We start from the raw sequence: 26726 nt of genomic DNA on the forward strand, positions 1-26726 counted from the left end.
TACAGAATTTATTTAATTTCATTGATCCTTCAAGTTTCTTATTTCGTAGATATGTTGTGTAAGTAAATTCTACTAAAATCTATTTAGCAGATTTAATTTACAGGATCAAATAAAAAACTTAACTCTCCAGGTAATAAACCCAACTAAATCCATAAGAATATAGAGGCCTGTCAATTACTTCAAAAGGGTTAATTCACTTACATAGATAAGAAACCTACCTGTATTTATCCACCTTTTTCCATACAATGATTCTGTAAATTACAATGCAGGAAATAAATATATTCATCTGCATTTATCGCCATCTTTATTAAAATGAATCCACATTTATATAAGTTAACCTTAAACATTATGATAAAAAATTAGTGTTCAAATTAAAAGACTTGGAGTAATTAAAACTGTTTGGTTACGATAAAATGTAGCAGTCCGTGTGGTGGTTCGGCGTTTCAACCAGCTTGTCCGCCCGAATCGGAACAGAGGATTGTAAACCAAGGGTGCAATAGGATTTGCAAATTTTCTGACCGCAAAATATGGTGCAATAACTCAAATTCCATCGTAAATCAAATTCTGTTCTCTCTAGAACGGACCGTGGAAATGAGGCTTTAGGGCATTTTTATCGGCACTAAATTTTCCACCAAATTCGACTCCAGATTATTTTTTACAAGTACACTTTGGAGAGTGGAAAAATAAATACCGCGGCGACATGAAGACAAACTTGCAGGTAATTAACCGATAGGACTCACCGGCAAAAAAGAAAATTGTTATTAATGGCGTCATTAGCTCGTTTTTATGTACACATGTGGAAATTTTGCTAGGCGATTTATAGAATTTTAAAAATGAAGAATTTTATGGAGCGCTTTTATGGGAATTAATTAGTAAGCAACAACGCGGGAGCTCATTCAAGTTAAATGAAGGAAAGCGTAGGAATTTTGATTTTAGGACAATACAAAACTCGTACAAAAGATCTGCAGGAGTCAGAGATCTACAAAAAAATCTTTTATTTGATGATGTGCTCTTTAAATTTCATGGACTTTCAACGCTACCTTCCACAATTCTCTTCCTTTAAGAATAATTTAATATGGAAAAGTTACCGCAGATGCACTTTTCATAAAATCCCCTTTTTATTCATCACTTTTACAGCTAGAACGTCACATTTGCCTTTTTTTTAAGACTTATAACGAACTAATAACAGGAAATTTCGTAAAATCCATGGAACTTAAACACTAAAGTTTGAATTGCAAATACCGGGATTAACTAGTTCGAAGTCTGCGTCATCGTGACGTCATTTCTCCTTACTTCATATTAATGATTTTCCTATTTAATTCTAAATACATAATTTATAATTTCAACGTCCCTGACGGCAGCACCCTAATTCTTTAATTTCCACAATAAGCTGATCTTCCCTTTATAATTACCGCTTTACAACGAACAGTGAAAAATTTCCATATTTAATTAAAATCCTATTATATCCTCGCAATCTTTCATTAAAAGAATTTAAAGAATCTTCGCAAAAAAATCCGCCCCACTTGTACAATTATACCTCACGGAAGTCTTCAGAAACTTTTCATACGTCACCATTTCGACCAATTAAAGAGCATAACCCGCCGTGAGCAGACCTCGGCACTCACCCCTGGGATATCAAGAGAGAGCGATGGGGTGGCACACGTTACAGCATCCCTGCAGTATCCTCGCGATCTCCGGCACAAATACACGCGAGAGTTCGCCACGGAGTTACTCAGACGCACGGAATTAAAAAAACTTCGGTGAAGTGCCGCTAATTAAACAGGAATTGGTACAGCCGACCGACACCGAGTGCGTCGAGTCTTCATTTTTAGCGAGAAACTTTCATAACAATGTAATAGAATTGTTGTTATTAGCTCCAAACGAGGATTTGAGACTTTACAAAATTAATTAATGCGCTAAGCTCTGGGAGATCAGTAAGTTTGATTCCGTTAATTAAAAAGTGAAAACGAGTTGAGGGTGTGTAGTTGGGGGGGTTGAATTTTAATCTAAATCGCTCCGTTACTCCCACAAACGTTTTTGTTTTGTTTGTGTAATTGTACCCCAGTGGTGTGATTTTTTACACAATGCACGTGGTTAAATGTACCTGGGTGGATTTTCTTTTTGGAAGAGCAGATATCGATTGTGTTAAACTGTGAATTTTGAAATGTTCTTGGCACTAATCCAAGGACTCCCTAAAAGACGACTCTTGCTGTCCCAATGAAAGAAATAAATTATTTTTATCTCCACCCAGTGTTTACGATAACTTTGAAATTAAAAGAAGGTAGAAGGGCCCAAGGGTAAACAAACACATTATAGACCAAAGTACAAAAAGTTCTGTGGTAAAACGGACCTTATTCAACCAGTTTAAGCGCTTACGCATAAAAATGAAACTTGTTTTGCTAAAAAGCTTCGCAGGTTTTGAAATTTCCACACCGAATTTTCCGCCCCCGTGCTTTCAGTTGAACCGATATTTCACCGTGACAATATTTAAGTAATTATTTTTCTTGTAATCCACCCCCGACGGTTTAAGTATGCAAAAACGCAGGCTGCATTATCAAAAAATCTCCCGGGTTTTCCCGACTTTCCAAACTTACGTGCTTTGCGTTTCAACATCCAGGTGCTACAAAATTTAGTTCGCTTAATGAATAAGAACGTGTTTCGTTAAAATCAACCCCTAGCTAACAATAGCCGCAGAAAAATAGAACAAACAAGCCAAACACAACTTTCGTACAATTTTCAACAACATTAAGCACCCAAAGTCGTAACATTTCCTTCTTATTGTCCCAAAAACAATTGTAAGGGTCGGATCGTAATTTAATTGTCGTGTTGCGTAACTTTGTTGGAGGCAATACGGTTAACATTCTAAAATATAATAAATCGTCTTTAACAAACAACGTTTCGATTCATAGATAATGTAATCGCGCAGTCGAGAGAGATTTACGATTTTAAATCGGGCATTGGAGAGTGGCAGATTTGGATGTTATGTAATGTCAAAATTTGCATTTGGTTTCCATTGGAGCCAGACTGGATGAAGATTCTTTTCTCTGTTAATGAGAGTGCTGGCAATTTGCATTTTTTTCGGGGAAAAATAAACAAATTTTCTCCGTAAATAATTAGTAATTATAATATAATAATATAATAATAATAATATAATTAATTATTACCAGTGGCACCTTTGATTTACTAAAAGTGCTTCCTCAGGGTGAAATATTTACTCTTGGCCTGCTTAAAATAGAGAACCCTTTAAAATGACGAAGCTTTGCAACTCCGGACAAAGTTAATCCAACAGCTCTTGAAGGAAATTGTAAGCTATAAATTTTACTGCACGCAGCATATAAAGGTTCGCGTATAACTCGATCGTATTGTGCTGTGTTAACCTTTTTGTACTAAAACTGACCAAAAAATCAATCACTACAGAAAATTTGATTCAATTAATTTCAAGCTTTGTTTTTTCCGTTTAATCTCACTTGACAAGCTTTTATCACCCCATTTAACTGCACACGTTAAAGTAATATACCAAAACGACCAATTTTATGCCAAGCTTTATGATCGTTCACTGAAATTTCTTAGACCTGAGATTGCAAGGAGACATTAAAACCTCCTTTTATGCAAAAAATACGATTTCTTTAATAAAAAACAAACGAATCAATATCCATTAAGAGAAGCCACCCTTTTTATATCCGCTTCAAGAAAACGGGAAGATAAATCAAAATTCAAATGATGCGCTGGGATAACCTCGATTCCAGGCAACGACCCAACCTGGTGTTGTTTTTTTGTCTTTATCTGTGTACGCCACTGATTTAAACAAGGGTTCTATCATCGCTATTCTCTGCACTGTTCAAGTTGTAAAATTATGTGTATATTATCGCATTCCTTCAACTTTAAGGTCTTCGGTTAAGCCGGTCCATATTTCATGTGTCTACCATCCCATAAATAATTTAGACACTTTCATTTTCACACGAAAATATATTTTCGATAGGTGAATGGGACTTTAAAACAACACTGATAAATCTAATTTCGCTTTCACTGTGGGGTGGATTTCCAGAGAATCTGGTACTAATTAGACTCCTTGATTACAAACTAACTGACATGGTATGCGAAATCGTCAAAACGGGTTGAGTTTCCACGTCAGCTGTGGGTCAGGTGAAAACTCGCTAAAAGAAAATAAAACAATCGTTCTCGCTTCCAGGATACAAGTGCCACAAATCATGGTCGCACCATCTTCTGATAAAATGAAATAAAATAAAGAAGAACAAACAGACAAAATGGCGGCGGGTAAGTATCTCCCAAAACCAAATACTATAAAAAAAAAACCGCAAACCTTGTGTTGACTCACTTCCGCTTCAACGGAAAAGTTCAGTCAATATTGGAAAACTGTAACGATATATTAATATGAAAATTACGCTCGACATAAATTTCCCTACGTCAAATAAAATTCAAGGGTGAAAAATTGTTGATTTGTTAAAGATTGCTCGGGTTTTGGAGTTTTCCGAGATTTGAACAAGGGGAGTTGGAACTTTGTGATGACTTTGAAAGGTAGTTGAATTATATATTGACCTCAGCTGCGAGGGTAGATCGAGACAAAAAGATACTTTGCCGGTTAAGAGGTAATTCTGGACAAACGTCAACACCCAACTTTTACCACTTGAGGTCCCAAAAATTGTTCTCATCTGGAAAAGCCGTAAATCATTCGAAAAAAGTCCCCACAATCCCAATAAGAATTTAGGGGAAATGGTGGATGCGCCGGGTTTAAAAAAAAAATTATGGAAACATGTTCACTTTAACTAAAATCTACTGCAATTTCCCCTAATTTCAACCCGCTCGTTCCAAAAACGAAGCCGCTGCGCAATTACAATCCTTCCTGCCACATTATTAGTACCAGAATGAGCTAATTTAAAAACAGTAATGACTCCGCACAGTTGAATTTGCATCCTGTCGACTTCAGTTTAGTAAATCTCAAAAGTAATTATCTAATTTATAAATAAATTCAACAATCAATTCATTCAAAATTCCCAATTCAATTAAAGGAGCACTTCACCCAAATTTACAATTCCGCCTCATAAATTCCACCGCTAAAAAATCGCCTTCACACCAATTCAAACACTCACAAAGAACATTTTAAAAAGAACCGGGAAATTTCCTGTTCTAGAAGGTTTGTTTTTGTGCCCGTTAATAAATGACTGTGGATGGTCCTCAATTTTATAGAGTCGGGAAACTTTTCCAGGGAAATTATGTAAATGTCAGTAAGAGCTTTCCTGGAAGAAAAATTCACACGTTGCAAAGTTGAAACAAACTTTTCCCCGGGAATCAAAATAATTGTGATTTTTGGAAGTTCGTTTAATGAAATTTATTCATGAAGGGACGACGAATAAAACACGTGATCTGGACAAATTGATATTGATGTTCGCATGAGCTGGATTTATTCGAAAGCGCCGCTTTTATGATTAATACCTGAAGTGATGAATTTTAGGATTACAAAGAGGGGTGAAAAATGGCCAATAATGTGTTTTTTGTGATTTCTTGCTAAACTGTCGCTGAAAGAGGTGTATCCAATAAAAAAGATCATTTTAGGGTGGTGATTTGTCAGGAATTACGACTCAATTTGTTAGTCAACGGAGAATGGGATTGAGACGAACTACAATTTATTTTATCCTCTCGGATTCCAAAGAAATAAGATTTAAAGACCAATATGTAAATAGCACACGTCGACCATCAATCAGTAGAAAAATCTTCACCCCCGACCCTGATAACTAACCACCTACACCGCAAATACCTCGTCGATGATCCGCAAACTTACCAAACTCACCAACTTTATTAAACCAATATTAACAAACCAACAGGAAGAAACTCCCAAACTCCTTAATCATCTCTAAACGTATTTTTTGTTTACCAAATAAACCGATGAATGAAAAGCGAACGTAATTAATTTCGACCAATAAAAGTTGTTTTCATCCGACAAATTTTTTGTTACGTTAGTTAATCGAATCTTATTGGGAGATATCATCACGCAACCTAATCAATCATTTTACGAAGTTTCCTATATCTGGTACCAAAGCCATTAGGAGCTTTCAAAAGCTTTTGTTTGCGAAACTTGATGCCTGATGAAGTATCTACAGACAAGTCCGATGCAGCTGTGATTAATTTTAAAAGAAACTTTGCTATTGAAAACGATTTACATTCAGAAAAAGCTGCAGGTCAAGCTAAAGATGCAATCGTAATAATTAAGTGCGCGCAAGTTTTTCTTTTAATTCCTTATCAACTGCAGATTTTCTTTGCAAACTTTAAATAGATAAATCCGGAAAATGATCTCTTTGTGCGCTTGTCTCCACAAAGAAAAATCATTATAAAGAAACGACAAAACAAAATCCTCGAGGTAGTTCGCGAATGTCGCCTGGAATGTGATATAATATGCGCAATTTACTTTCACTTCCTGAAGCTTGAAAAGGAATTTAGCTAGAGCTTCTTTTAATCTCTATTTTTACAGAAATTAATGTCTGGAAGAACATGAAGCATTAATTTCGGAGCTGGAAGATATCATTTCGTATTAACTGAGATTGGAATCAAGTTTTCCGGCCACCTTAGAGCAGTGGCTCCCAATAGAAAACACACGGAATTTCCTAACTCTAGGATAGACCTAGAAACTGAATTTACACTCAGAAATTCTTTAAAAAACTTGCCAATTTAAAATTAAAAAATTTGCTGAAAAATGCTGAAATAAAATTTTAAAATATGCAATAAGAAGAACTAGCAAAAATTTTGAATTCAGCGAATCTAAACCACCTTAAAAATTCAAAAACGTTTAAACTATTTCTGCAGAGAAAAACAAACTTGACAAACAAAGATTTGAAAGTCCTTCGATTAAGAAATGAGAAATCTGAAAAATCAGAAATACGATCTTCAAGTAAGTTCTTCCAATCGAAAATTTAAAAGTAGACAGCCAATAGAAATGTAAGTACAGAAAATCAAATATCGAATTTCCTAAATTCTAGAATAGACCTAAAAACTGAATTTATGTGCGGAAAATATTGGAGAACTGATATTCTTTTGACTGCAGGTGAGAGAATTTGATAATTTGGGATCAGAAAATTTACTGAAAAATCCTGGAAATTGCAGAAATAGAACTGAAAATGCAAATTTAAAAATTTCAGAAACTTAAAAACTTTTAATTTATTCCTGCTGAAGAAAATTAAATTATAACATCAACTACAAAATTACAGAATCTTCAATTTTTGAACCGAAGAACTTGGCTACGGATTTTAAAACGACCACTGACATTTAAAAGTCTCCGCTAATAAAACGAAAAATCTGAAAAATTATAAATACGATCTTCAATGCTTTCATGTTCTCTGAATTCAAAATTTAAAAGTAAAAATCAAAAATCGGATTTCCTAAACTCTAGCATAGACCTAAAAATTGAATTTAGGCTTGGAAAATCTTGCAAAGTTGGAATTCTGTTGTTTACTGCAAGTAAGAAAACTTTTGAATTTGATAATTTCAAATCAGAAACTTTGCTTGAAAATGCTTTAAACTGCAGAAATAGAATTTCAAAATATGGAATAAAAATTTAAAATCTGCGAAGAACTGATTCGCAGTCTCAGAAATTCAATAACTTTTAATTATTCCTGCTGAGACAAATAATTATAACATCAACAGTAATTGTAAAATTCCGAAAACTTTCAATTTTTAAACCGAAGAGTTTAACTGGGAATTTAAAAATGAATATATCTGAAAATTTAAAGACCTTCAATTAATAAATGAGGAAACTGAAAAATTATAATTACAATCTTCAACGCTCTCTAGTTCTTGGAATCCAAAATTTAAAAGTAAACCAATACAAAAGAACAGAATATCAAAAAAACAAAAATCAAATTATCTAAACTCTAGAATACACCTAAAAACTGAATTTAAACTCGGAAAATCTTCAAGAGTTGAGATTCTGTTTACTGAGAGTGAGAAAACAAAAAAACGTAATAATTTGGAATCAGAAAACTTGATGGAAATTGCAGAAATAAAATTTAAAAATATGGAATAAAAAAAATATATAAAAAAAACTAAAGTCTGTGAATCTATAAATCTTATAAATTCAAAAACTTTTAAATTATTTCTGCTAAAAAAAATGGTAACATTAACAACTGAAAAATAGCGAAACCCTCAACTTTTGAACTGAAGAACTTAGCTGCAAATTTTAAAACCGAACATCTGAAAATGTAAAAGCCTTCGATTAACGAGAAATCTAAAAAAATCATAAATAGGAAATTCAATCTCTCAGTTCTTGTAATCTAAAAATGAGAAAAAATCTGACCCAATAATCTATGAACTGAAAATTCTTAGAACTAATAGTAGAAGTAGAATTTAGAGACCTCAAGTTTATTAAACTAAAATTTCAAAAATTTAATATCAACTTAAAAGAATCTGGAGCCACTAGAAATTGACAGTGTTAAAAATAAAAGGCCCTTTAAGAAAACCTAAAAAATTGCCCATAGTTTGAGCCTCCCACCGCTTGAGAGCCACTGTCCTCCCTGTCCAAATCTTTCTCACTGGCATAACTCGCATAATTATACAAAGTCAGGTACCGGGCTTTCATGCCGTTTATAATAGAGATCCATGTTGACTTGGGTCGTCTCCAAGATCTCATTTTCTTTAACGACCGTTATTTGACTAAAATATTCCTAGTTTTTGCACCAGCAATTATCCCAATTGTAATCCCAACCTGAAAATCTCAAGGAAACGTAGAACTAGGTTAATACTACAAATTTATGGCATTTCCTCTTCTTCCTGCTTCGTACCAAATCAAAAAAAGTCAATAAATATTATTCATCTTACAATAAAATTTAATTACGCCGATCGCTCATCTCACTGAATGACAATAACTCCATGATAAAGTCAATTATTTTCGCACGGAGACGAGTAAAGTAAATGTAATTAAAACTCTCATCTCAAAATTTAATCTTGGGCTGATAGCAACATTCGATATATGAGAAAAGTTCGTAGCACTGCGAGTGGCCTGGAAAAGTTTCATCTAGGGAATTAAGGCCAGAAAAACACTGCTTTGTTGTTTAGTTTAGCGCCTATAATAGGTGACATAATTTATCGTCGTGAGAGAAAAAAATTCCAGCAATTCTGCAAGTTTCACGTAATTGAGTCAAACGGAAAGAATGATGAGAAGAGGATTTTGTATCGTAAATTGCTTGGTTTATTAGAGAGATTGGAGCACGCTGTTTCAAATGGAATTGTTACTTCTTCAATTATTAAAGAGGTTTTTATGTGGTTAGACTTCTGTCGGATTCATTGTTTCGAGTCACTGAGTGGAAACTTCGTAGATGTTTTTGTTTTCATTTTTTCCTGGGAAATTCAAGAAAAGAATGAAATTCACATCGCTGACAAAACCGCATGCAATCTAATTAATTCTACAGCTTGCATCAGCTGCGTCCTAAATTTCCCGTATCACTATTTATTAAAATCGTGATGTGCAGTTTGCAGGAAATTTCCTGTGTGGGATTTTGGTAAACCTTGCGATTCTCACACATTGTAGGAAATATTAGAAGCAATTTCTCTACTCTCATATTTCAAAAGTCTTCTCCGTTATCACAAGAAGCTTTTATTTTTCTACATCCAAAATGTTCGGTTCGGTTATTTGCATCATAAAAGAAACAAAGCAACAAAACACAAAGGTAAACAGAAATAAAGAATTTATTCTGCCATAAAATACTTATCTACAAATCAAACAAAAGATCGCTACAATAAAAACTAGCGTGGAAATTGCGAGCTTTATGTTTGTTCCTGATAAAGCTAGAAACAGCTACAACGCATGCAGGACTAAGATAAAATAAGCCCTTCGAAAAATAATTTATGCAAAGATTTACCTACATTTCCCAGTAATGGAAATGAAAGAGAATCGCACCTAACCACGCTGATAAAGCTCGTAATTACCAGGATAAATTTATTCGGGAGCTTCCCTTTCGATGGAATTAATCGGTTCTTTTGTTAAACTTTCCTTCTGGAATACGCCACATCTGAACTTTCACTTGAGGGATTTTACGACTGTCAGCTTAGGCTCAAACGAAATTTGGTAAAATAAAAACGTCACATTATCAATCATAGCTCCGTGGTTATCGACTTGAGATAAAATGAGATGCTTTTTTATCGCGATATCTTAAAGAGGGTAATAACCATTAAGGTGCCTTAAAGTCGGAGAACCTATATTCTCACAGGCTAAAAGCGACAAAATTTGCGCCCTTTGTTAAAGTTCTGCAATGCAGGATGTGTTTGAGATTTAATTATTAAAGAACGATCTCACAGGAAGTCGCCCTTCGCCCTGTTAATAATGGAAAAGATCGCACGAAAGCTGCAATTTTCAGGAATTTTCGGGAAGAATTAACTACCCTCAACTACACCAAATCCCCGAAGAATTCATGAAATTTAGTTCGCATGTCCATGTCATTTGTTAGTGGCTTTGAATCGTGTCCGATTGATAAAAGAATCCAATTAGAGACCATTTTATTGGCAGATATTTCGTTTTGTTCGCTGGAAGTCATTACCGAACTTGTTTGTTTTACTCATTCAAGTTTAATTGAGTAAAATGTACAAAAAATGAGTGCACTAATGGCTCGTTTAAAAATGTACAATAACGCACTCGTATGAATTTTTATCCGTTTGAATAAATCTTTTTGTGAGAATCCACTTAAATCGACTTGATTTGAATAAGTTCAATACATTATTCAGCGTATTGCAGTCAACAAGAGGCGTAAACATGAATGTAACCTTGAAGTTCTTTAAAAATTCAACACGTTATAACAAGTAACTGCATGCGACGAGTAAATCTTTTCGTTAAATAAGAGCCAATGTTGTTTATCTAGTATACAAAGGCTTACAGCCGTAGATAAACAACACAACCGTCAGAGAAAATAGTTTTATAGAGACCCTCAAGATGGATGTGTTCTATACGACAAATATTTCAGATGGCTCTATTGGATTAGGGTCGTTGGATTTATTCGACACTACCCTTAGAGGATTGATATCACTCTTTTTCGTTTCACATGGAAATGTTTCAGGATCTTGTCCTTTTTACAGGTAATTCCCAACACGGAATACCCCAGGAATTTACTTTACGAATGGGTAAATGGGACTTTAAAACCGTTCTTTTTATGGTGGAAACTTAATTAAAGGCTACGCTTTTTGAAGGCAATTTACATGTAGATGATAAACAAACAGAAACGATTATGGTCTTTTCTTCAAACAATTTCTATAACGTGTGTGAACATGGCGGTGTAATCATTTGAACACGCTGAAGAGCAAACATTTACATGACATATTTATGCAAATCGTGGCTAATCATAATTGAATTGACGCTGCATACGGTAAATGGAACTACCGGCGCATCCACCATTTGCCCAAAAAATTTTTAATAAAAAAAAAAATACTGGAAATCGATGCATATAAATTTTATTACCCGCTCTCTGATGAATTCTTTTCACGCATTGAAATTGATTTTATTAATTTTTAATTTGCATTGTCATCAACGCAAAAATCACATTTCCCCAAAAACAAATACAATCACCAACCTAATCTAATTGTCCGCATAAATTAAATCCCACTACCACAAAATAACGGCACGAATAAACTGCAATAGTCGAAATTCGCTCTTTTACTGCGAACTCACCCCATCCATAAATGCTAGAAAATTACCCATTCGACTGCGATTTTATCGATGCAAGCGCTTCCCTGAAGGAAGGAAAAAACGTGCAATCTTTCTCAACGCAACGAGATAATTTTAATACAATTCCACTGCATGTTATGCATCCATCACCCGACCATTCTTTCCATCTGTTTCCAGTCATAACATTAGCCTCAGGCTGTCGAAAAATGTGTTTACACTGAAAACAACATTAAAAGCCCCCTTATAAGGACCTTCAGAGTGATTCATGGGGTTTGCGGTTACGTTGATTCCCTATGTATACCGGATTTCTCTGACAGGTTCTGCGGTGGCGATGATCGGTGCGAATTTACGTTTTGGGAACATTGTCGCCAACGCAAGTCAAAATGCCACTAAAGTCTTTCAGTGTCATCCTGGAGGAACGGCGGAGGCGGCGTTGATATTCGCCTTAGGAACGATGGGGATGGCCGCAAATATCGCACTCATGGGGGTTATATTGGCCAACCGACAACTTAGGAGGTGAGTTGACTACTTTTTACCTTACTAGATACTTTATGAGTTTTCTTGACACTACAATGCGAGCTAACAAACTAAGTTTGACTCGAGCAAGCGGTGGCATTTGTATTCACGCCGATATATCAAGTTTACTTTAGGAAAGAACACATCGCGGGCTGAAATGCCAACATGCAACGGAAGGTGAATTGCTGCCAACGGCGAATTTTAAATTTCAATCAGATTGTGACGGGTGACGCGGGCTATAAACTGTTACAAACTGTAAGAAAAATAAAAATCACATTCTAGCCGAAATGATGGTGGATGCGCCGGGAAAAATTGTGATATTAAACTGAAATTACCCCACGCATGGAACCAACTAAAACTTGTTATTGGTAATACAATAACCGATGGAAACGTGCTGACTAACTTTTAGAACAAGCTCACTGTTGTTTCGTGGAAGTTAAACGTTTTTTAATCCCAAGTCTGCGACATTTATCATTGTGTAATAAAAGTTTTATAGTGTTTTAAGCCGCTAGCTCAAAGAAGCGACTGAAAGTCGAGTTTGGTAAAGTCTAGAATTTTTGGAACAGCAATAAACGTGTGGGCGTAATTCGCTTCTTACTGCAGAGACACAAATTTAACGAAAATTCAATAACGAGAGATGATTAAGCTCGATCCAATGGTACGTTAATTTTATGGCGCACTTAAAGTTCTTGTTTTGTTATAGAATATAACATATAAATTGTACAACTCGCTAGCTACTCTAACATCTCAGACGAGTGTTCTTTTGAATTTCCTTCAATTAGTAAAACCCATTTGTTCCTTCCATTACTTATCAACTGTCCAATGAAACTCCAAATAGATTCCTACATAAAAATTCTAAGTGCACTTCGTAACGATCATTTCCGTCCCAAATAAAACTTGCTGAAATTCCACTCGACATTCAGATTTCGTAAAATAAAACAAACTCTTCCACACTACAAGACTTAGCGACAGTTTCATACATGCTGCTGTTATTGAACCGGTGACACAAATATAAGACATAATAAATGTTGGCATAAATCCCGGCGAGATATATGCGTTCGAATCATATTGTACTGGAAATATGAGATATTTATTCAGACCTAATAAAAAGAAGTTTCGCATGGGGTCTTTCGTCCGCAATGTGGGCGTTTCATAGTTTCAGAAGTGTGCCCCCAGTCTCATACATTATGCAGGATGATTGTACAGTTACGTGCAAAGTAAATGCCTCGTGCAAATGGCTATTTATTAAATGCTAGAACAAGCGGATTCGAGGAACAATAAAACGGGAGAGAACAAAACTTGACACATCAGATTCTCGCGGGTTTTTAGATCAAACCGTTGGTTTATGGAGGGGAATCTGTGAAATGACCCGGGAAAAACTCAACCCCAAGACTAAATTTTTTTTCGCTCTAATCCACAAGTGAAATATCACCATTTCTTACCTTTGGTCCACGCTGGTCAAATATAAAATTTAAAGCGGCTTATCCCTTTATTCCCCGTTTCCTTAATTCCAAGGATTCCGCTTGGCTTTTGACAAATGCCGCAACATCGTTAGACCGCCTGGTTGAATTCGAAGCGGCTTTTTCGCTATGTATATTTGAACAGCGGCCGTAGTTTTACAACACCTGTGGCGTTAATAATTGAGTGGCTTTCTGGAAAGGTTTATTGACAATACCACTTAACGCTGGCATCCTCGCAAGAGCCATTTCATTGCACTTTCTACATTAACTTATCCAATCCATAGCTAATTTCGCGAAAATTCAGACTGACACGTCGTAAATCGCACGGAAAGTTCAACCGGTTTTTGTTACGCGCCTCTTGTCAAATGCTAAAGTAACAGAGACGTTTCAGTTCCGGTGATTCCGGTTGGTTGTGCACTTGAAAAAGGACCTTTAGTTTAGTCTTTTGGATAAAGATTTTATAATGGTCGTCTTGGAAGAGTTTTTTCTGAGCGTTAATTTACCAATTCTTTGCTGCAGTTTTTCCGCTGGGAAATGTGAAGAAGAGAAATTTCAGTTTTTACTTTAATAACGAAGAGTAATTAAGAGCGTTCGTTGGTGGTGAAATGCACTGGAGACCTCATTGAGAGAGGCAAAGTGATGGGAATTTTCTTAGCGTTCCTGAGGTAATTTCGACGTGCATTTGCACTTCAACGTGGCCAAATTGATTCAATTTATTCACAATTAACAGACTGTAGGCGACCGGAACAGTTCTATTCAACGTTATTTTGACATGAACAAAGTGGTACTACCAACTAAAAATATCGATTAACGTTGAAGAGTTTCAATAAAATGTTACTAGCTCGGCTTCACATGTTCATTTCACTTCTGTAAAACAATACAGCAGTAAGGGTCCTTGTCTCATTCCCAGGGAATGTAATCTCGTCCTAGCAACGAAACAATGTAAATTACAATAAGACGAGCTCCACATTTTTGTCATCAGATTTAAATTCATCATCCTGTGAAATCAGTGAAGTTGCAACACAGAATCAGAGCTGTGGAAAAACTGGCGCCAGATGCAAACCTCTTAACGTTATCTTGCACAGTTAAACCAACTAGACCGTTATGATTACACCAAATTCTAGGCATCTAGCAGTAAGTAGTTTGAGAGAATGTAACTGGAACGAAATTCAGGTACATTCCCTAAGAATGAAGCAATTTCTAACTAACGCTAAGGAGCTACTTTAAACGATGACAAAAGTAATTATCCAGGTTTGAAGCTGAGATGTGACAAAAGTAGAAAACAGACTGTTTTGGATTTAAATGCAAATTTTCACTTGGGAACGGTTTGTAAAGTTCGCGCTCAAGCCTTAAATTAGATGTGTCGGGTCATGGAGGAAGAAAACTTATTTAGTTGTTGCAATGTGGTTAATGCAAGAGAACATGTTGTCATCAACGAATAGTAAAACTTGCCCACCATCACAAAAACGCGCCAATATACCGTTGTGACGAACCATTATAATGGAATTATACTTCTAAATGAGACAGGGCAAATCGTATTTCATTTTTTATTGTACATAATTCGGCGGAAATTTCTCGCTCCGTCACCCAATATAATTATAAGGATCCCTCTAGTGTAATTGATTTCGTGGACGAAAGAGTCGTAAAGAAGAGCCAAGGACGAAGGATAATTTTTATTCAAACAAAGTTAATTTGCTTCTAATTAAAGTGTTGGAGTGCACCTTTTGGGTATTGTGAAGAATTACTTCGTAAACGCGATATTGTAGCTTGAAATTACCTTAGATTTGATTGAACAAAGCTTTTTATTTTTGTAATCCTCCAACAAAAAGAAGGAAAATTAACATAAAAATCTATGCAACACACTTTAAATTTGAAAGCCTAGATTGGGAGCTACCGCGATAGTATATCACTCAAGACGTAAACAAATGGTCTTAGCATGTTTGCGGAGGAAATATAAAACATTTCCGGGAAATATGGCGCTTTTCATACGACTAATTGTCTAGCAACACCACCCGCTTACGCAATAGAAATAAACCGCATACCCGCAGAATTAATCATTAGAATATTATTCATAAAGTTCATGCATATTTATCTCCCGACTTCCGGCTTTTGGTAGGGGAATCACCATTAAAATTTAAAACGACTAGACAAAATTAATACACAGTTTCATGTGTGACAGTCTCAACAAGAAAAGGTTTTAAAGCCAAACTCCCAGTAGATATCTCTATAAAGATCGATGTTGCTATTTAACAATTTGATAGCGTCTAACATCTATCATCCTACTCCAACACCCTTTATCTTGTACAGAGATCCCAACTTTGTAGCAAATATCCTTCCTGCCCCGGCCAAGTTTAAAGAAAAATGATTATAATTAAGTTGCTTGTGAGATAAAACGTACAGACAGATAATAGCAAAAGTTAATTGAAGTTGATACCGAGTTTTTAACTTATCAAAACAATTGCGTACAATTCTTCTTCGAAACATTTGACAATTTCCGGCTTCCCTTTCTTTCATTAAACGGTGATCGATAACCACCTTTTGGCTACAAAGCTCAACAGACCAAAGATTAAGTGCGGCTCCTAATCTTGATAATTGATGAAGATTCAGGTCAAAAATATAGCGGAAAAGGGATTCATTTATTACAACCCGACAAACGTTTATCGTGCTATCAATAAAAAGTGTGTACTTTATAGCTTGTATTTTCGAATTCCTCCGTTTCCATGCATTTTTAAACCGAAAAAAGCAAAGTTGGTGCATCAGTTGGGCCTACAGTAAAACTTGGTTCAAAGTTAAATGGGTTACATCGATTCAATTTATTTCGTTTTTCGTTTACAACTGACATGAACACACTTTCGGAGAGGCGATACAAAAACTTCGGTTATAAACTGGCTCGGTTGGCAACAAAGACTCGCAAAATTTAAACTCTAAGAAAATGTATGTACGCTGGCAAAAAACAGTCTTGATGCAGTAGATCATAAATTGTAATCTACCAAAGAAAAGACGGCAGATAATTAGCTACAACTGATGGATTTCAAAATTCTTAGCCCGGCGCATCCACCATATATCAAATCATTGACCGGATGTGTAAGTTAGATCTAATTAGATCAGAATCAGTGACCGGACACGTCAGTTCGAATTAATTAGTTACAAACGATTACTTCGAGAGATAAAAAGGAGTCATCTTGGGAGACAGTTTCAATTAATTTTTTGTTGGGAAAAAAATAATTAATAGTTTAAAATCGGGGCTGCTTCGAACAGGATGAACTCTATCAACTTCACTTTGGTGGAAATAATTGACAATTGGCTGTCCAAAGAAATGATAAATTTTCGGAGAATTGCAAAACATTACGGGACAATTAAGCGAGTTTGCAAATTTTTGGTCAAATTAAAACGTATAAACAATTATTTTGAGTACTGCAAGCACTCACAAATCACAGTAAAATGTTTCGGGGTGCAAATATTCGTTATTTCAGTTAATAAATCAAATTATCTGTCAAGTTCAAACACGCACATTTCAAATTTCAGCACCCTTGTAATCATTTCGATACAGCAGGGTTGGCAACCCGGCAAATTAAAAATACAAATGAATCAAAAGTTTGGAAATTGGTCCAGGCGAGAAAACCGCAACTTTATTAGCTTAGCGGAGCTCTAAAGTGAAAAGAAATGCCTCCCTTGTAAAAATGTTCAAGTTGATAGGTGCCAACTTCACCATTGAAATTTCAAGAAATCAAAGTAAACAAATGCCATGTTGAAACTATTGGTTTTAGAATAAAACGACAAAAACCGTATAAGCAAAGTTTTGAACTTAAATCTTCTATAAAGTTGTTAAGTTCGCGTAACCCTTTATTCTAGCATATGCACTCAAAGTTAATGTTTCTTACTTCAAGGCTGTTAAAACATGAATAATCGTAAAGAACAGGTGCACTCAAAATGTCGGAAAAAACGTAAACATGTAAATTACCAGTTAGAAGAAGAGATGCACTCAGTGCCCAATTCGGACGTTTCCGCCCTGGGCCAGTGCCCCCATTGTCCGCTGATTTATCGAAATCCCGATTTTCCCTTGGTTCGCATTTTTGACGCGTCCAGCGTGATTTCGCTGATTGGAAAATTGCAAAGAAGCGATTCTATCGATCATGTCATTTATCACCTGCTCCCGCAAATTTTCGCTCTTGTATGCTCCTTTCTACAGCCTTATTAATTTTATCAAATTCTGAGCAATTTGCTTCTCCATAGCGCAGTCCGAGCAGTTATTTCCGACCACATATCGTAAAGGAACACAACAATGGAAAGTGTCGACGTACTGAACGATAATAATCTCTAACACAAGAACCCAGTCGGCGGAAACAGGACCTAAAAGTCTCATTTCCTGAGTGGCGGTGCCATCGGAATTAGATTTGTAAAGGGCTCGTATTGACTCTTAACAGACTTGCAGTGTGCTGCTCTTTTGGTGCGGTGAGAAAGATCTCTAGAAACGAAAGTGAATTATAAAATAAGACACGACGGCTCGAGTTTCACCGGAAATTAATTTTTTAAATGCCTAATCTTATCGATTTTAAACGGAACACGCTGTTAGATCACTTTGAGCACCGGCAATTTGCTCCAACTAAACCAACAGCCCCGTTTAAATAAACAGGAATAAAACACTGAATAATGACCGTGGCTGGTTGGATAAATATTTACCATGCTCGTATCGAGTGTCTTTTTTGCTTCATTTTCTTCCTTCGCGCTTTACATATGCGTGAATTTCTCGCAAACAATTTCAAACAAAGCTTATTTAAAATTCCACCCACCAAACGAACTCCCAGCGCTGCGTGCGTTGAACACTGGAAAACGCTTAAAATTATTGACTGTCCTCGATCATCACCGATGAGTTCTTTAATCTAATTTCGCCATGTAATTAAGAGTTGAAATTAACAACTTCAGTCAGGCCGCGGGCGTAATAAATTACGTGATTATTTTATCCAAGACAGGTCGCTCCTTAAGTAAAACGAAACTCCTTAAAAAGCAGTTTATCATGGACTTTTTCTTGTTTCAGATGGTCTCAGGGTCTGCTATTCCATCAAGGCGCGGTGGATTGTGCCAGAGCGGCGTTGTTACTCCCTTTAGGAATTTCAATACTCCACTGCCAGCCCGTGCAGAAGTGCTCCCTCGTGGAAACTGCCTTCCTTCTTTTGGTCACGGTCGCCACGGTTAATATGCTGACCACGGTTTTGAATGATTCTCCCGTGTTCCCTGAAGACGATGATGCTGACTCTTTGTCGGATGTCCCGCTGTTGATGGACTCGCCTCAGTGCGTGCTTTTCGGGACTTTTATGATTTGGTTCGCTTCCATCACCATCAACTTGGGGCCCACGTTCCTCTCCGGTGAGTTTTTATTACTTGAAGTTACAGCTATTGCGGTGTTTTTCAGGTGCTCTGGCGGCACAAGGTGAAGCGGGCCATAAAGCCCCATCGTGTCCCTTGATCCACGGCCCTTTAAGACACTACATCCTAAACGCCCTTTGGATCGCCGTCAATTTGGTGTGTGTGTTTTTAACTCTTTTCCACTTGAGAAAACTGCACCGAGACCTTACCAAAGCGAACGTCGAAGCCGTGAGAGTGGCGGGTCTAGTCACCACTCTCGTGAACGTGACAGGGGGCGGTGGTGCAACGGGGACCAACGCAAACGGGGAGAGGGTAGGTAATTAAGCTACACGTACTCATCATCTGCAGACGACATCTAAACACATGCTATAACTATCTCCTTGGCATAATGAACGGAGCCACTATATTTCATAACGAGATGGTTTGTGCTTTACCAGGACTTAAAGTACTTGTACTTTTAAGTCCTGTTGCATAAATTATAACAACAGCTTAGGTGATAGCGTACTTATGTTACTTATATCGCACAGCGTCGAAACCGGAAGATCCCGGATAAAAACAATATAAAAAAAATGGGAGCGCCAGACTTGATAAATATTTAGGGGCGCTGCTTGCGGTTCGAGTTTTTCAACTCTTAGCACCGATCGAGCATGTAAAGTGCCTTTAAAATATTTCATACGGGTACTTTCCCGAAGAATCAGCGCAATTTTAAAGGAAACAAGTGCGTTTAAAACCTTTGTTACTCCGGTTCACAAACTTCTTCAAACGGCCTTAATGTGGAAAACGTTGTTTCGAGGGGAAACATAAATCCACCTCTTTTGTACAATCATGTGAATAATTAACGCGGGAGAAGACGTCGCTGTCGCGTAGACTTTAAAACTCTCGACAAATAAAATTAAGTGCCTCGAAGTAACAAATTAGTCTGCTTCTTCTAAGTGTGTTGCAAAAATTCATTTCGTTAAAAATTCATTCAACTTGCCATCTGCAAAAACGTAATCTCTGCGTTTTTGCGACTTTCTAGGTACTTACATAGATTAGTTGCTTACGGTCTCGAGGAATAAACACATTTGTAATAAAAAGTCAAACTTTTTACCTTGGTTCGTAGATAACTACAGCCGCGGACACAAAATCTTAGACGTCATTTTTATGTTGATTTTTCGGGTTGTCGCCAAAGAGCCAAATTTTTTTAGAAACAATTCGTGCTCGATAGCTCGGAAACTATTTCAGATATTGAAATGCGGTTTATACCATTGTTTTTCTCGCGACTTTTTACATAAGAAATAGTTCTTTGATTTTTCTACAGTCGAAAGTTGCAAATTCTCGCAAAAATTCATGGCTAAAACTATGCCAAATTTCTGATATTGATATCTCGCTTATTTTTTAGAGTAAATTGAAGTTATTATACATCAGTGTACGCAGAATTTTCCGCAGATTCCAAATCTGGGATTTAAATTCAGATCCGACAACAAATAACTGAGTTATGGCCGATCAAAGTTTCGGATAGTTGATTTTCATTTTTTCTCATTTTTCCCAATTTTCAAAGTTAAATATCTCGGAAACTATTAGAGATATTGAGATGCGCTTTGCGTCATCGTTTTTCTCGGCTCATTTTACTTTAGAAAAAGTGCTTAAAAGCCCAAAATTCGATAGTCGATTTTTCGCGAAAAAAAATTGCGACTCAAACGATGAAAATTTTTCATTTTTTTTTATTTTTGGCCATAACTCGTAAACTATTTGTCCTATAGATCTCAAATTTGGCCAGTAGATAGATTTTGAGCTCCTCTTTCGACTGATGTATCATTCAATGCTATTAAACGTCATTTTCATTTTGAAAACATTGATTGAAAATCACTCTAAAATGATGTTTTCAAAACAGTTTTTTTCCAATACCTCATTTATTTATTAAGCAAACTCAACAAATTTATGTCACATTTTACGCAGAATTTCACGCTGAATCCAAAAACATGATAATTTTTTAAAATTTGTCAATAAATAACCGAGTTATGGCCGTTTGAAATTTTGGGTTGTCGCCAGAGGGTCGAATTTTTGAAGGTACCAAACAATTCATGCTCGATATCTCGGAAACTATTTCAGATATTGGAATGCGGTTTGCGGCATCGATTTTCTCGCGATTTTTTACATAAGAAATAGTTTTTAGATTTTCCAATAGTCGAAAGTTGCAAATTTTCGCAAAAATTCATGACTAAAACTTTGGCCAAACTTCTCATATCGATATCTCGCTTATTTTTTAGAGTAAACTTAAGTTATTATACATCAGTGAACGCAGAATTTTACGCAGATTCCAAATCTGGGATTTAAATTCAGATCCGACAACAAATAACTGAGTTATGGCCGATCAAAGTTTCGGATAGTTGATTTTCATTTTTTCTCATTTTTCCCAATTTTCAAAGTTAAATATCTCGGAAACTATTAGAGATATTGAGATGCGGTTTGTGTCATCGTTTTTCTCGGCTCATTTTACTTTAGAAAAAGTGCTTAAAAGCCCAAAATTCGATAGCCGATTTTTCGCGAAAAAAAATTGCGACTCAAACGATGAAAATTTTTCATTTTTTTTTATTTTTGGCCATAACTCGTAAACTATTTGTCCTATAGATCTCAAATTTGGCCAGTAGATAGATTTTGAGCTCCTCTTTCGACTGATGTATAATTCAATGCTATTAAACGTCATTTTCATTTTGAAAACATTGATTGAAAATCACTCTAAAATGATGTTTTCAAAACAGTTTTTTTCCAATACCTCATTTATTTATTAAGCAAACTCAACAAATTTATGTCACATTTTACGCAGAATTTCACGCTGAATCCAAAAACATGATAATTTTTTAAAATTTGTCAATAAATAACCGAGTTATGGCCGTTTGAAATTTTGGGTTGTCGCCAGAGGGTCGAATTTTTGAAGGTACCAAACAATTCATGCTCGATATCTCGGAAACTATTTCAGATATTGGAATGCGGTTTGCGGCATCGATTTTCTCGCGATTTTTTACATAAGAAATAGTTTTTAGATTTTCCAATAGTCGAAAGTTGCAAATTTTCGCAAAAATTCATGACTAAAACTTTGGCCAAACTTCTCATATCGATATCTCGCTTATTGTTTAGAGTAAACTTGAGTTATTATACATCAGTGAACGCAGAATTTTACGCAGATTCCAAATCTGGGATTTAAATTCAGATCCGACAACAAATAACTGAGTTATAGCCGATCAAAGTTTCGGATAGTTGATTTTCATTTTTTCTCATTTTTCCCAATTTTCAAAGTTAAATATCTCGGAAACTATTAGAGATATGGAGATGCGGTTTGCGTCATTGTTTTTCTCGGCTCATTTTACGTTAGAAAAAGTGCTTAAAAGCCCAAAATTCGATAGTCGATTTTTCGCGAAAAAAAATTGCGACTCAAACGATGAAAATTTTTCATTTTTTTTTATTTTTGGCCATAACTCGTAAACTATTTGTCCTATAGATCTCAAATTCGGCCAGTAGATAGATTTTGAGCTCCTCTTTCGACTGATGTATAATTCAATGCTATTAAACGTCATTTTCATTTTGAAAACATTGATTGAAAATCACTCTAAAATGATGTTTTCAAAACAGTTTTTTTCCAATACCTCATTTATTTATTAAGCAAACTCAATAAATTTATGTCTCATTTTACGCAGAATTTCACGCTGAATCCAAAAACATGATAATTTTTTAAAATTTGTCAATAAATAACCGAGTTATGGCCGTTTGAAATTTTGGGTTGTCGCCAGAGGGTCAAATTTTCGAAGGTTCGAAACAATTCATGCTCGATATCTCGGAAACTATTTCAGATATTGGAATGCGGTTTGCGGCATCGTTTTTCTTGTGATTTTTTACATAAGAAATAGTTTTTAGATTTCCCAATAGTCGAAAGTTGCAAATTTTCCCAAAAATTCATGACTAAAACTATGGCAAACTTTTGATATCGATATCTCGCTTATTTTTTAGAGTAAACTTAAGTTATTATACATCAGTGTACGCAGAATTTCACGCAGATTGCAAATCTAGGATTTAAATTCAGGTCCGACAACAAATAACTGAGTTATGGCCGATCAAAGTTTCGGAAAGTTGATTTTCATTTTTTCTCATTTTTCGTAATTTTTAAAGTTAAATATCTCGGAAACTATTTGAGATATTAAGATGCGGTTTGCGCCATTCGTTTTCTCGGCTCATTTTACGTTAGAAAATGTTCTCAAAAGCCCAAAATTCGATAGTCGATTTTTCGCGAAAAAAAAATGCGACTCAAACGATGAAAATTTTTCATATTTTTTATTTTTGGCCATAACTTGTAAACTATTTGTCCGATCGATCTTAAATTTAGCCAGTAGATAGATTTCGAGCTCCTTTTTCGACTGATGTATAATTCAAAGCTATTAAACGTGGTTTTCATGTTGAAAACATTAATTGAAAATCACTCTAAAATGACGTCTTCAAAACCGTTTTTGACCAATGTCTCGTTTATTTATTAAGAAAACTCAACAAATCTGGGCTCATTTTACGCAGAATGTCTCGCTGGATCCAAAAACACGAGAATTTTCAATTTTCGTCAACAAATAACTGAGTTATGGTCGTTTGAATTTGTGGGTTGTCGCCAGAGGGCCAAATTTTTGATAGTTCAAAACAATTCGTGCTCGATATCTCGGAAACTATTTCAGATATTGAAATGCGGTTTACGCCATCGTTTTTCTCGCGATTTTTTACATAAGAAAAAGCTCTTTGATTTTTCCATAGTCGAAATTTGCAAATTTTCGCAAAAATTCACGACTAGAAATAGTTTGGCATAGGCCAAACTTCTGATATCGACATCTCGCTTATTTTTTAGAGTAAACTTAAGTTATTATCAGTGTATGCAGAATTTTCAAAATCTGAACGCTTTTGTGTCAAATTTTACACAAACTTTATACAGAGTGATTTTTATAAACGCAGCCCTGTGCATTACTGTCATTGCCATTACTGACGTTTAAAATATCAAAGTATTGACAAGTTGACAATTAAGAATTATCATGACTGAAGTATTTAAAACGGATAAAATTAGGACAGCCTCTTTAGTACAGAGTGGTATGATCTAGTCAGATTCTCACAATATTGAAAGTACCAAAAATTTTGAAATTAAAAAATTATAACTCAAAATTGGCAATGCAAAAAAGTAAGGTTACAAATTCTAAGAGGGGTTTTACACAATGCGACAATTAGATAACATTGACGTCTAAGTTTTTTTGTCCGTGGCTGTATGTAGTCTACAAAAAAAAAATTCAAAACGATTCAGTTTCCATCTACGAGACGTAATCTCTCCCAATTCAAGATTAACCAATAATCCCACTTTTACTCTCAGGTCCACATAACAAAACTGAGAACACACCGGATTTTTATCTACCGGAAAACATAAAAGCGAAATTGGAAAAAACAAAGTTCCAACTTAAATTGACTGTTTCCAATACATTTTAAACCATCATAAATCTCATTTATGACAGCCGATATCGGTCCCAAACAAAATTAAATAAAACTCGCAGTAAATAACAGTTTATGCAGAGGTTGGCATGCTTCCGCATCCTTTGTCTGTTATTATAGCCGTTCCCATTTCAGGCTTCCGGAGCCCTGGAAGAGCACCGGAGGATGCGCGAATACCTCCGGAGAATGGAACGCGACGGCGTTCAAAGAGTGAAGATGTTTCTCGTTATCACGGCGGCGTACGTCCTTTTCTGGGGGCCACTTTTCTTCGTCACGCTAGTCAACCACCCGATTGTGGGGAATCCACTCGGGCATGAGGTAAAGAAAAACATTCAAAGAAGACGTTCAAACAGTGTGTTCCAGATAACGCTGCACATATCATACGTTCACGCCATCGTCAACCCCACGCTGTTCTTAGTTTTGCACCGAGGGCTGCGGAGGGCAACTCTCGACCTGTGCTGCGGCTGGATTCCCTTGTGGTTAGGAAATCCCACTGTGCCCCCACCCCCGGATCCTCCTAGAGCTGACATATCTCTGCTTAAGCCACCCCTACCCGTGCCAGCCCACCCTGATAGCTCTATGGTAATTAAATATTATATGTAAGTGGTGTACACAGCATGTTCTTTTACTATCTTATATCCTTAAGCACCGAGTAGTTTTGGGACATTTCTAATTAGAGTCGAAATTTAGCTAGACAAATCACACAGTAGAAATCGCGACTAAAACAGTTCATGTTAAATTCGCTTTTCTGTTACAGGGAGACTCCGATTTGAGTCCGTGGGCTCCGGAACCGATAAACGGAGGAATACAAATCCCGCTTTACATCAGCCCGGAGCCGAGTTCGCCACCTGAGAGCGACTAGCATCCGGATTGGGATAGATCCACCAGGATCTAGCCTTCTTCAAGAATCATACATACGATCAAAGACTGCAACCTGAAGGATTTACGTGAAATTTAAGAAAATCAAGACTGTTAAAGTTCTTCGGATTTGACGTTTCTTCTAGTCTAAATCAGTTGTGAGTCTAAATCGAATCTCGAAAATTTGGATTTCACTTGACCAAAATGTTAACTCTTTGTGAGGATGATAATAAAGACGTGGCCAAATTCACAACTCCAAGCGGATCACAATCATTACAGTAGTCCAATCAAGTTATAAGTAAACGCACGTATCGTTAGATGAGTAAAGCGGTTTGAATGACTGTTTTAGTTACACTTGAAGAGTGAAAAAAGGATAATTTGATTGGTCTATGGTACAACTTTGTTTCACTGTCACTGCGTCAACGAATAACCACTTCAAAGGTAGCAAACTTTTCCTGCGCGCTATAAATCGCCTACAAAGGAATTGATAATTTTAAGGAACACGGCACGTATAGCGAAGACCTGGTACTAACTATATCATTGTAAAAGAACACTGTCAATGGGTACTAATATTTTAATACAAATCAAGAACTGATATTGTAAATCTCAAAGTCTTTCTCGTAGAATAGAAATTTCTCATCTGCAATTACTAAAATGAACGTCCACACCTTGAAATTGCTCAAAAACTTGGGATGCCGACGATGCAACCAAATTTTAGAAATTGCAGTTTAACATTACATGTAATAGAATAGTACTTAGGACCACAGCTGCAATCAAATCCGTGTGATTAGATCGTAAATGTCACATAGAACACATTTTCAATAATGGGAAATCTGTCATGCACGAGCTTATCGTTTCACGCCATTTTAGACATATCTTATCATTTTTTTTTCCACCCTGTACACTTTAGCATAGTTACACTATATCATGTAAAGTAAAACAAAGCTAAAGAGTGTATTCTTTCGTTGTGTGAGTCAAAGTTGTCGTCAAGTCGATTTCTCAGAATAAACGCAATAACACGATTTTGTCCAAATGTATTCAGGTTTAAAAAGTAACCACTAAACCATGTGCCTAAATGTATAAATATTAAAGAATTGCTTTTGTATATAAACAACAGTAACGTAAGTTACACCGAAGTAAACCGTTACTCTAAATTGTGGAAGATCAAAGTAAATAATATCGTTATTTGTCTAATGCACTCTTAATATATTCTTCCAGGAGATTCTGTTTCTATATGTATACTCAAAAAATAAAGATTTATGAGAGCACTCAGCCCGATTATTTACCCCACACCAAAAATATTCAAATTTCGCGCCTTAAATTACCATTCACACGTCATTTTTCATCAGATTTGACGTTAAATCAAAGGCGACTGGACGCTTTTTTTG

At 35.9% G+C, this 26726-nt stretch overlaps 2 protein-coding genes across 3 annotated transcripts in view; one reads left to right on the top strand and one right to left on the bottom strand.

The window, feature by feature from the left end:
- Positions 1 to 26726, bottom strand: part of LOC148175379 (midasin) — a 59236-nt gene that overhangs the window by 25053 nt on the left and 7457 nt on the right. The gene's annotated exons all lie outside the window — the stretch shown is intronic.
- Positions 1695 to 26599, top strand: LOC148175380 (uncharacterized). 2 transcript variants are annotated; one of them, XM_088037610.1, is made up of 8 exons: positions 1695 to 1934; positions 4190 to 4275; positions 11974 to 12172; positions 18668 to 18996; positions 19043 to 19308; positions 24616 to 24798; positions 24844 to 25062; positions 25238 to 26599. In XM_088037610.1, exons 2-8 carry the CDS (start codon positions 4266 to 4268, stop codon positions 25340 to 25342), a joined length of 1311 nt encoding a protein of 436 aa, XP_087893736.1. In that variant the 5' UTR covers positions 1695 to 1934; positions 4190 to 4265; the 3' UTR covers positions 25343 to 26599. The 2 variants fall into 2 exon arrangements, with proteins under 2 accessions (XP_087893736.1, XP_087893737.1); XM_088037611.1 differs by having other exon boundaries at positions 24844 to 25079; positions 25238 to 25343.

Source organism: Gnatocerus cornutus, chromosome 5 (genome assembly GCF_029298725.1).
Source record: "Gnatocerus cornutus isolate USDA-ARS CGAHR chromosome 5, icGnaCorn1.1, whole genome shotgun sequence".
In the NCBI taxonomy this organism is placed as follows: Eukaryota; Metazoa; Arthropoda; class Insecta; order Coleoptera; family Tenebrionidae; genus Gnatocerus; species Gnatocerus cornutus.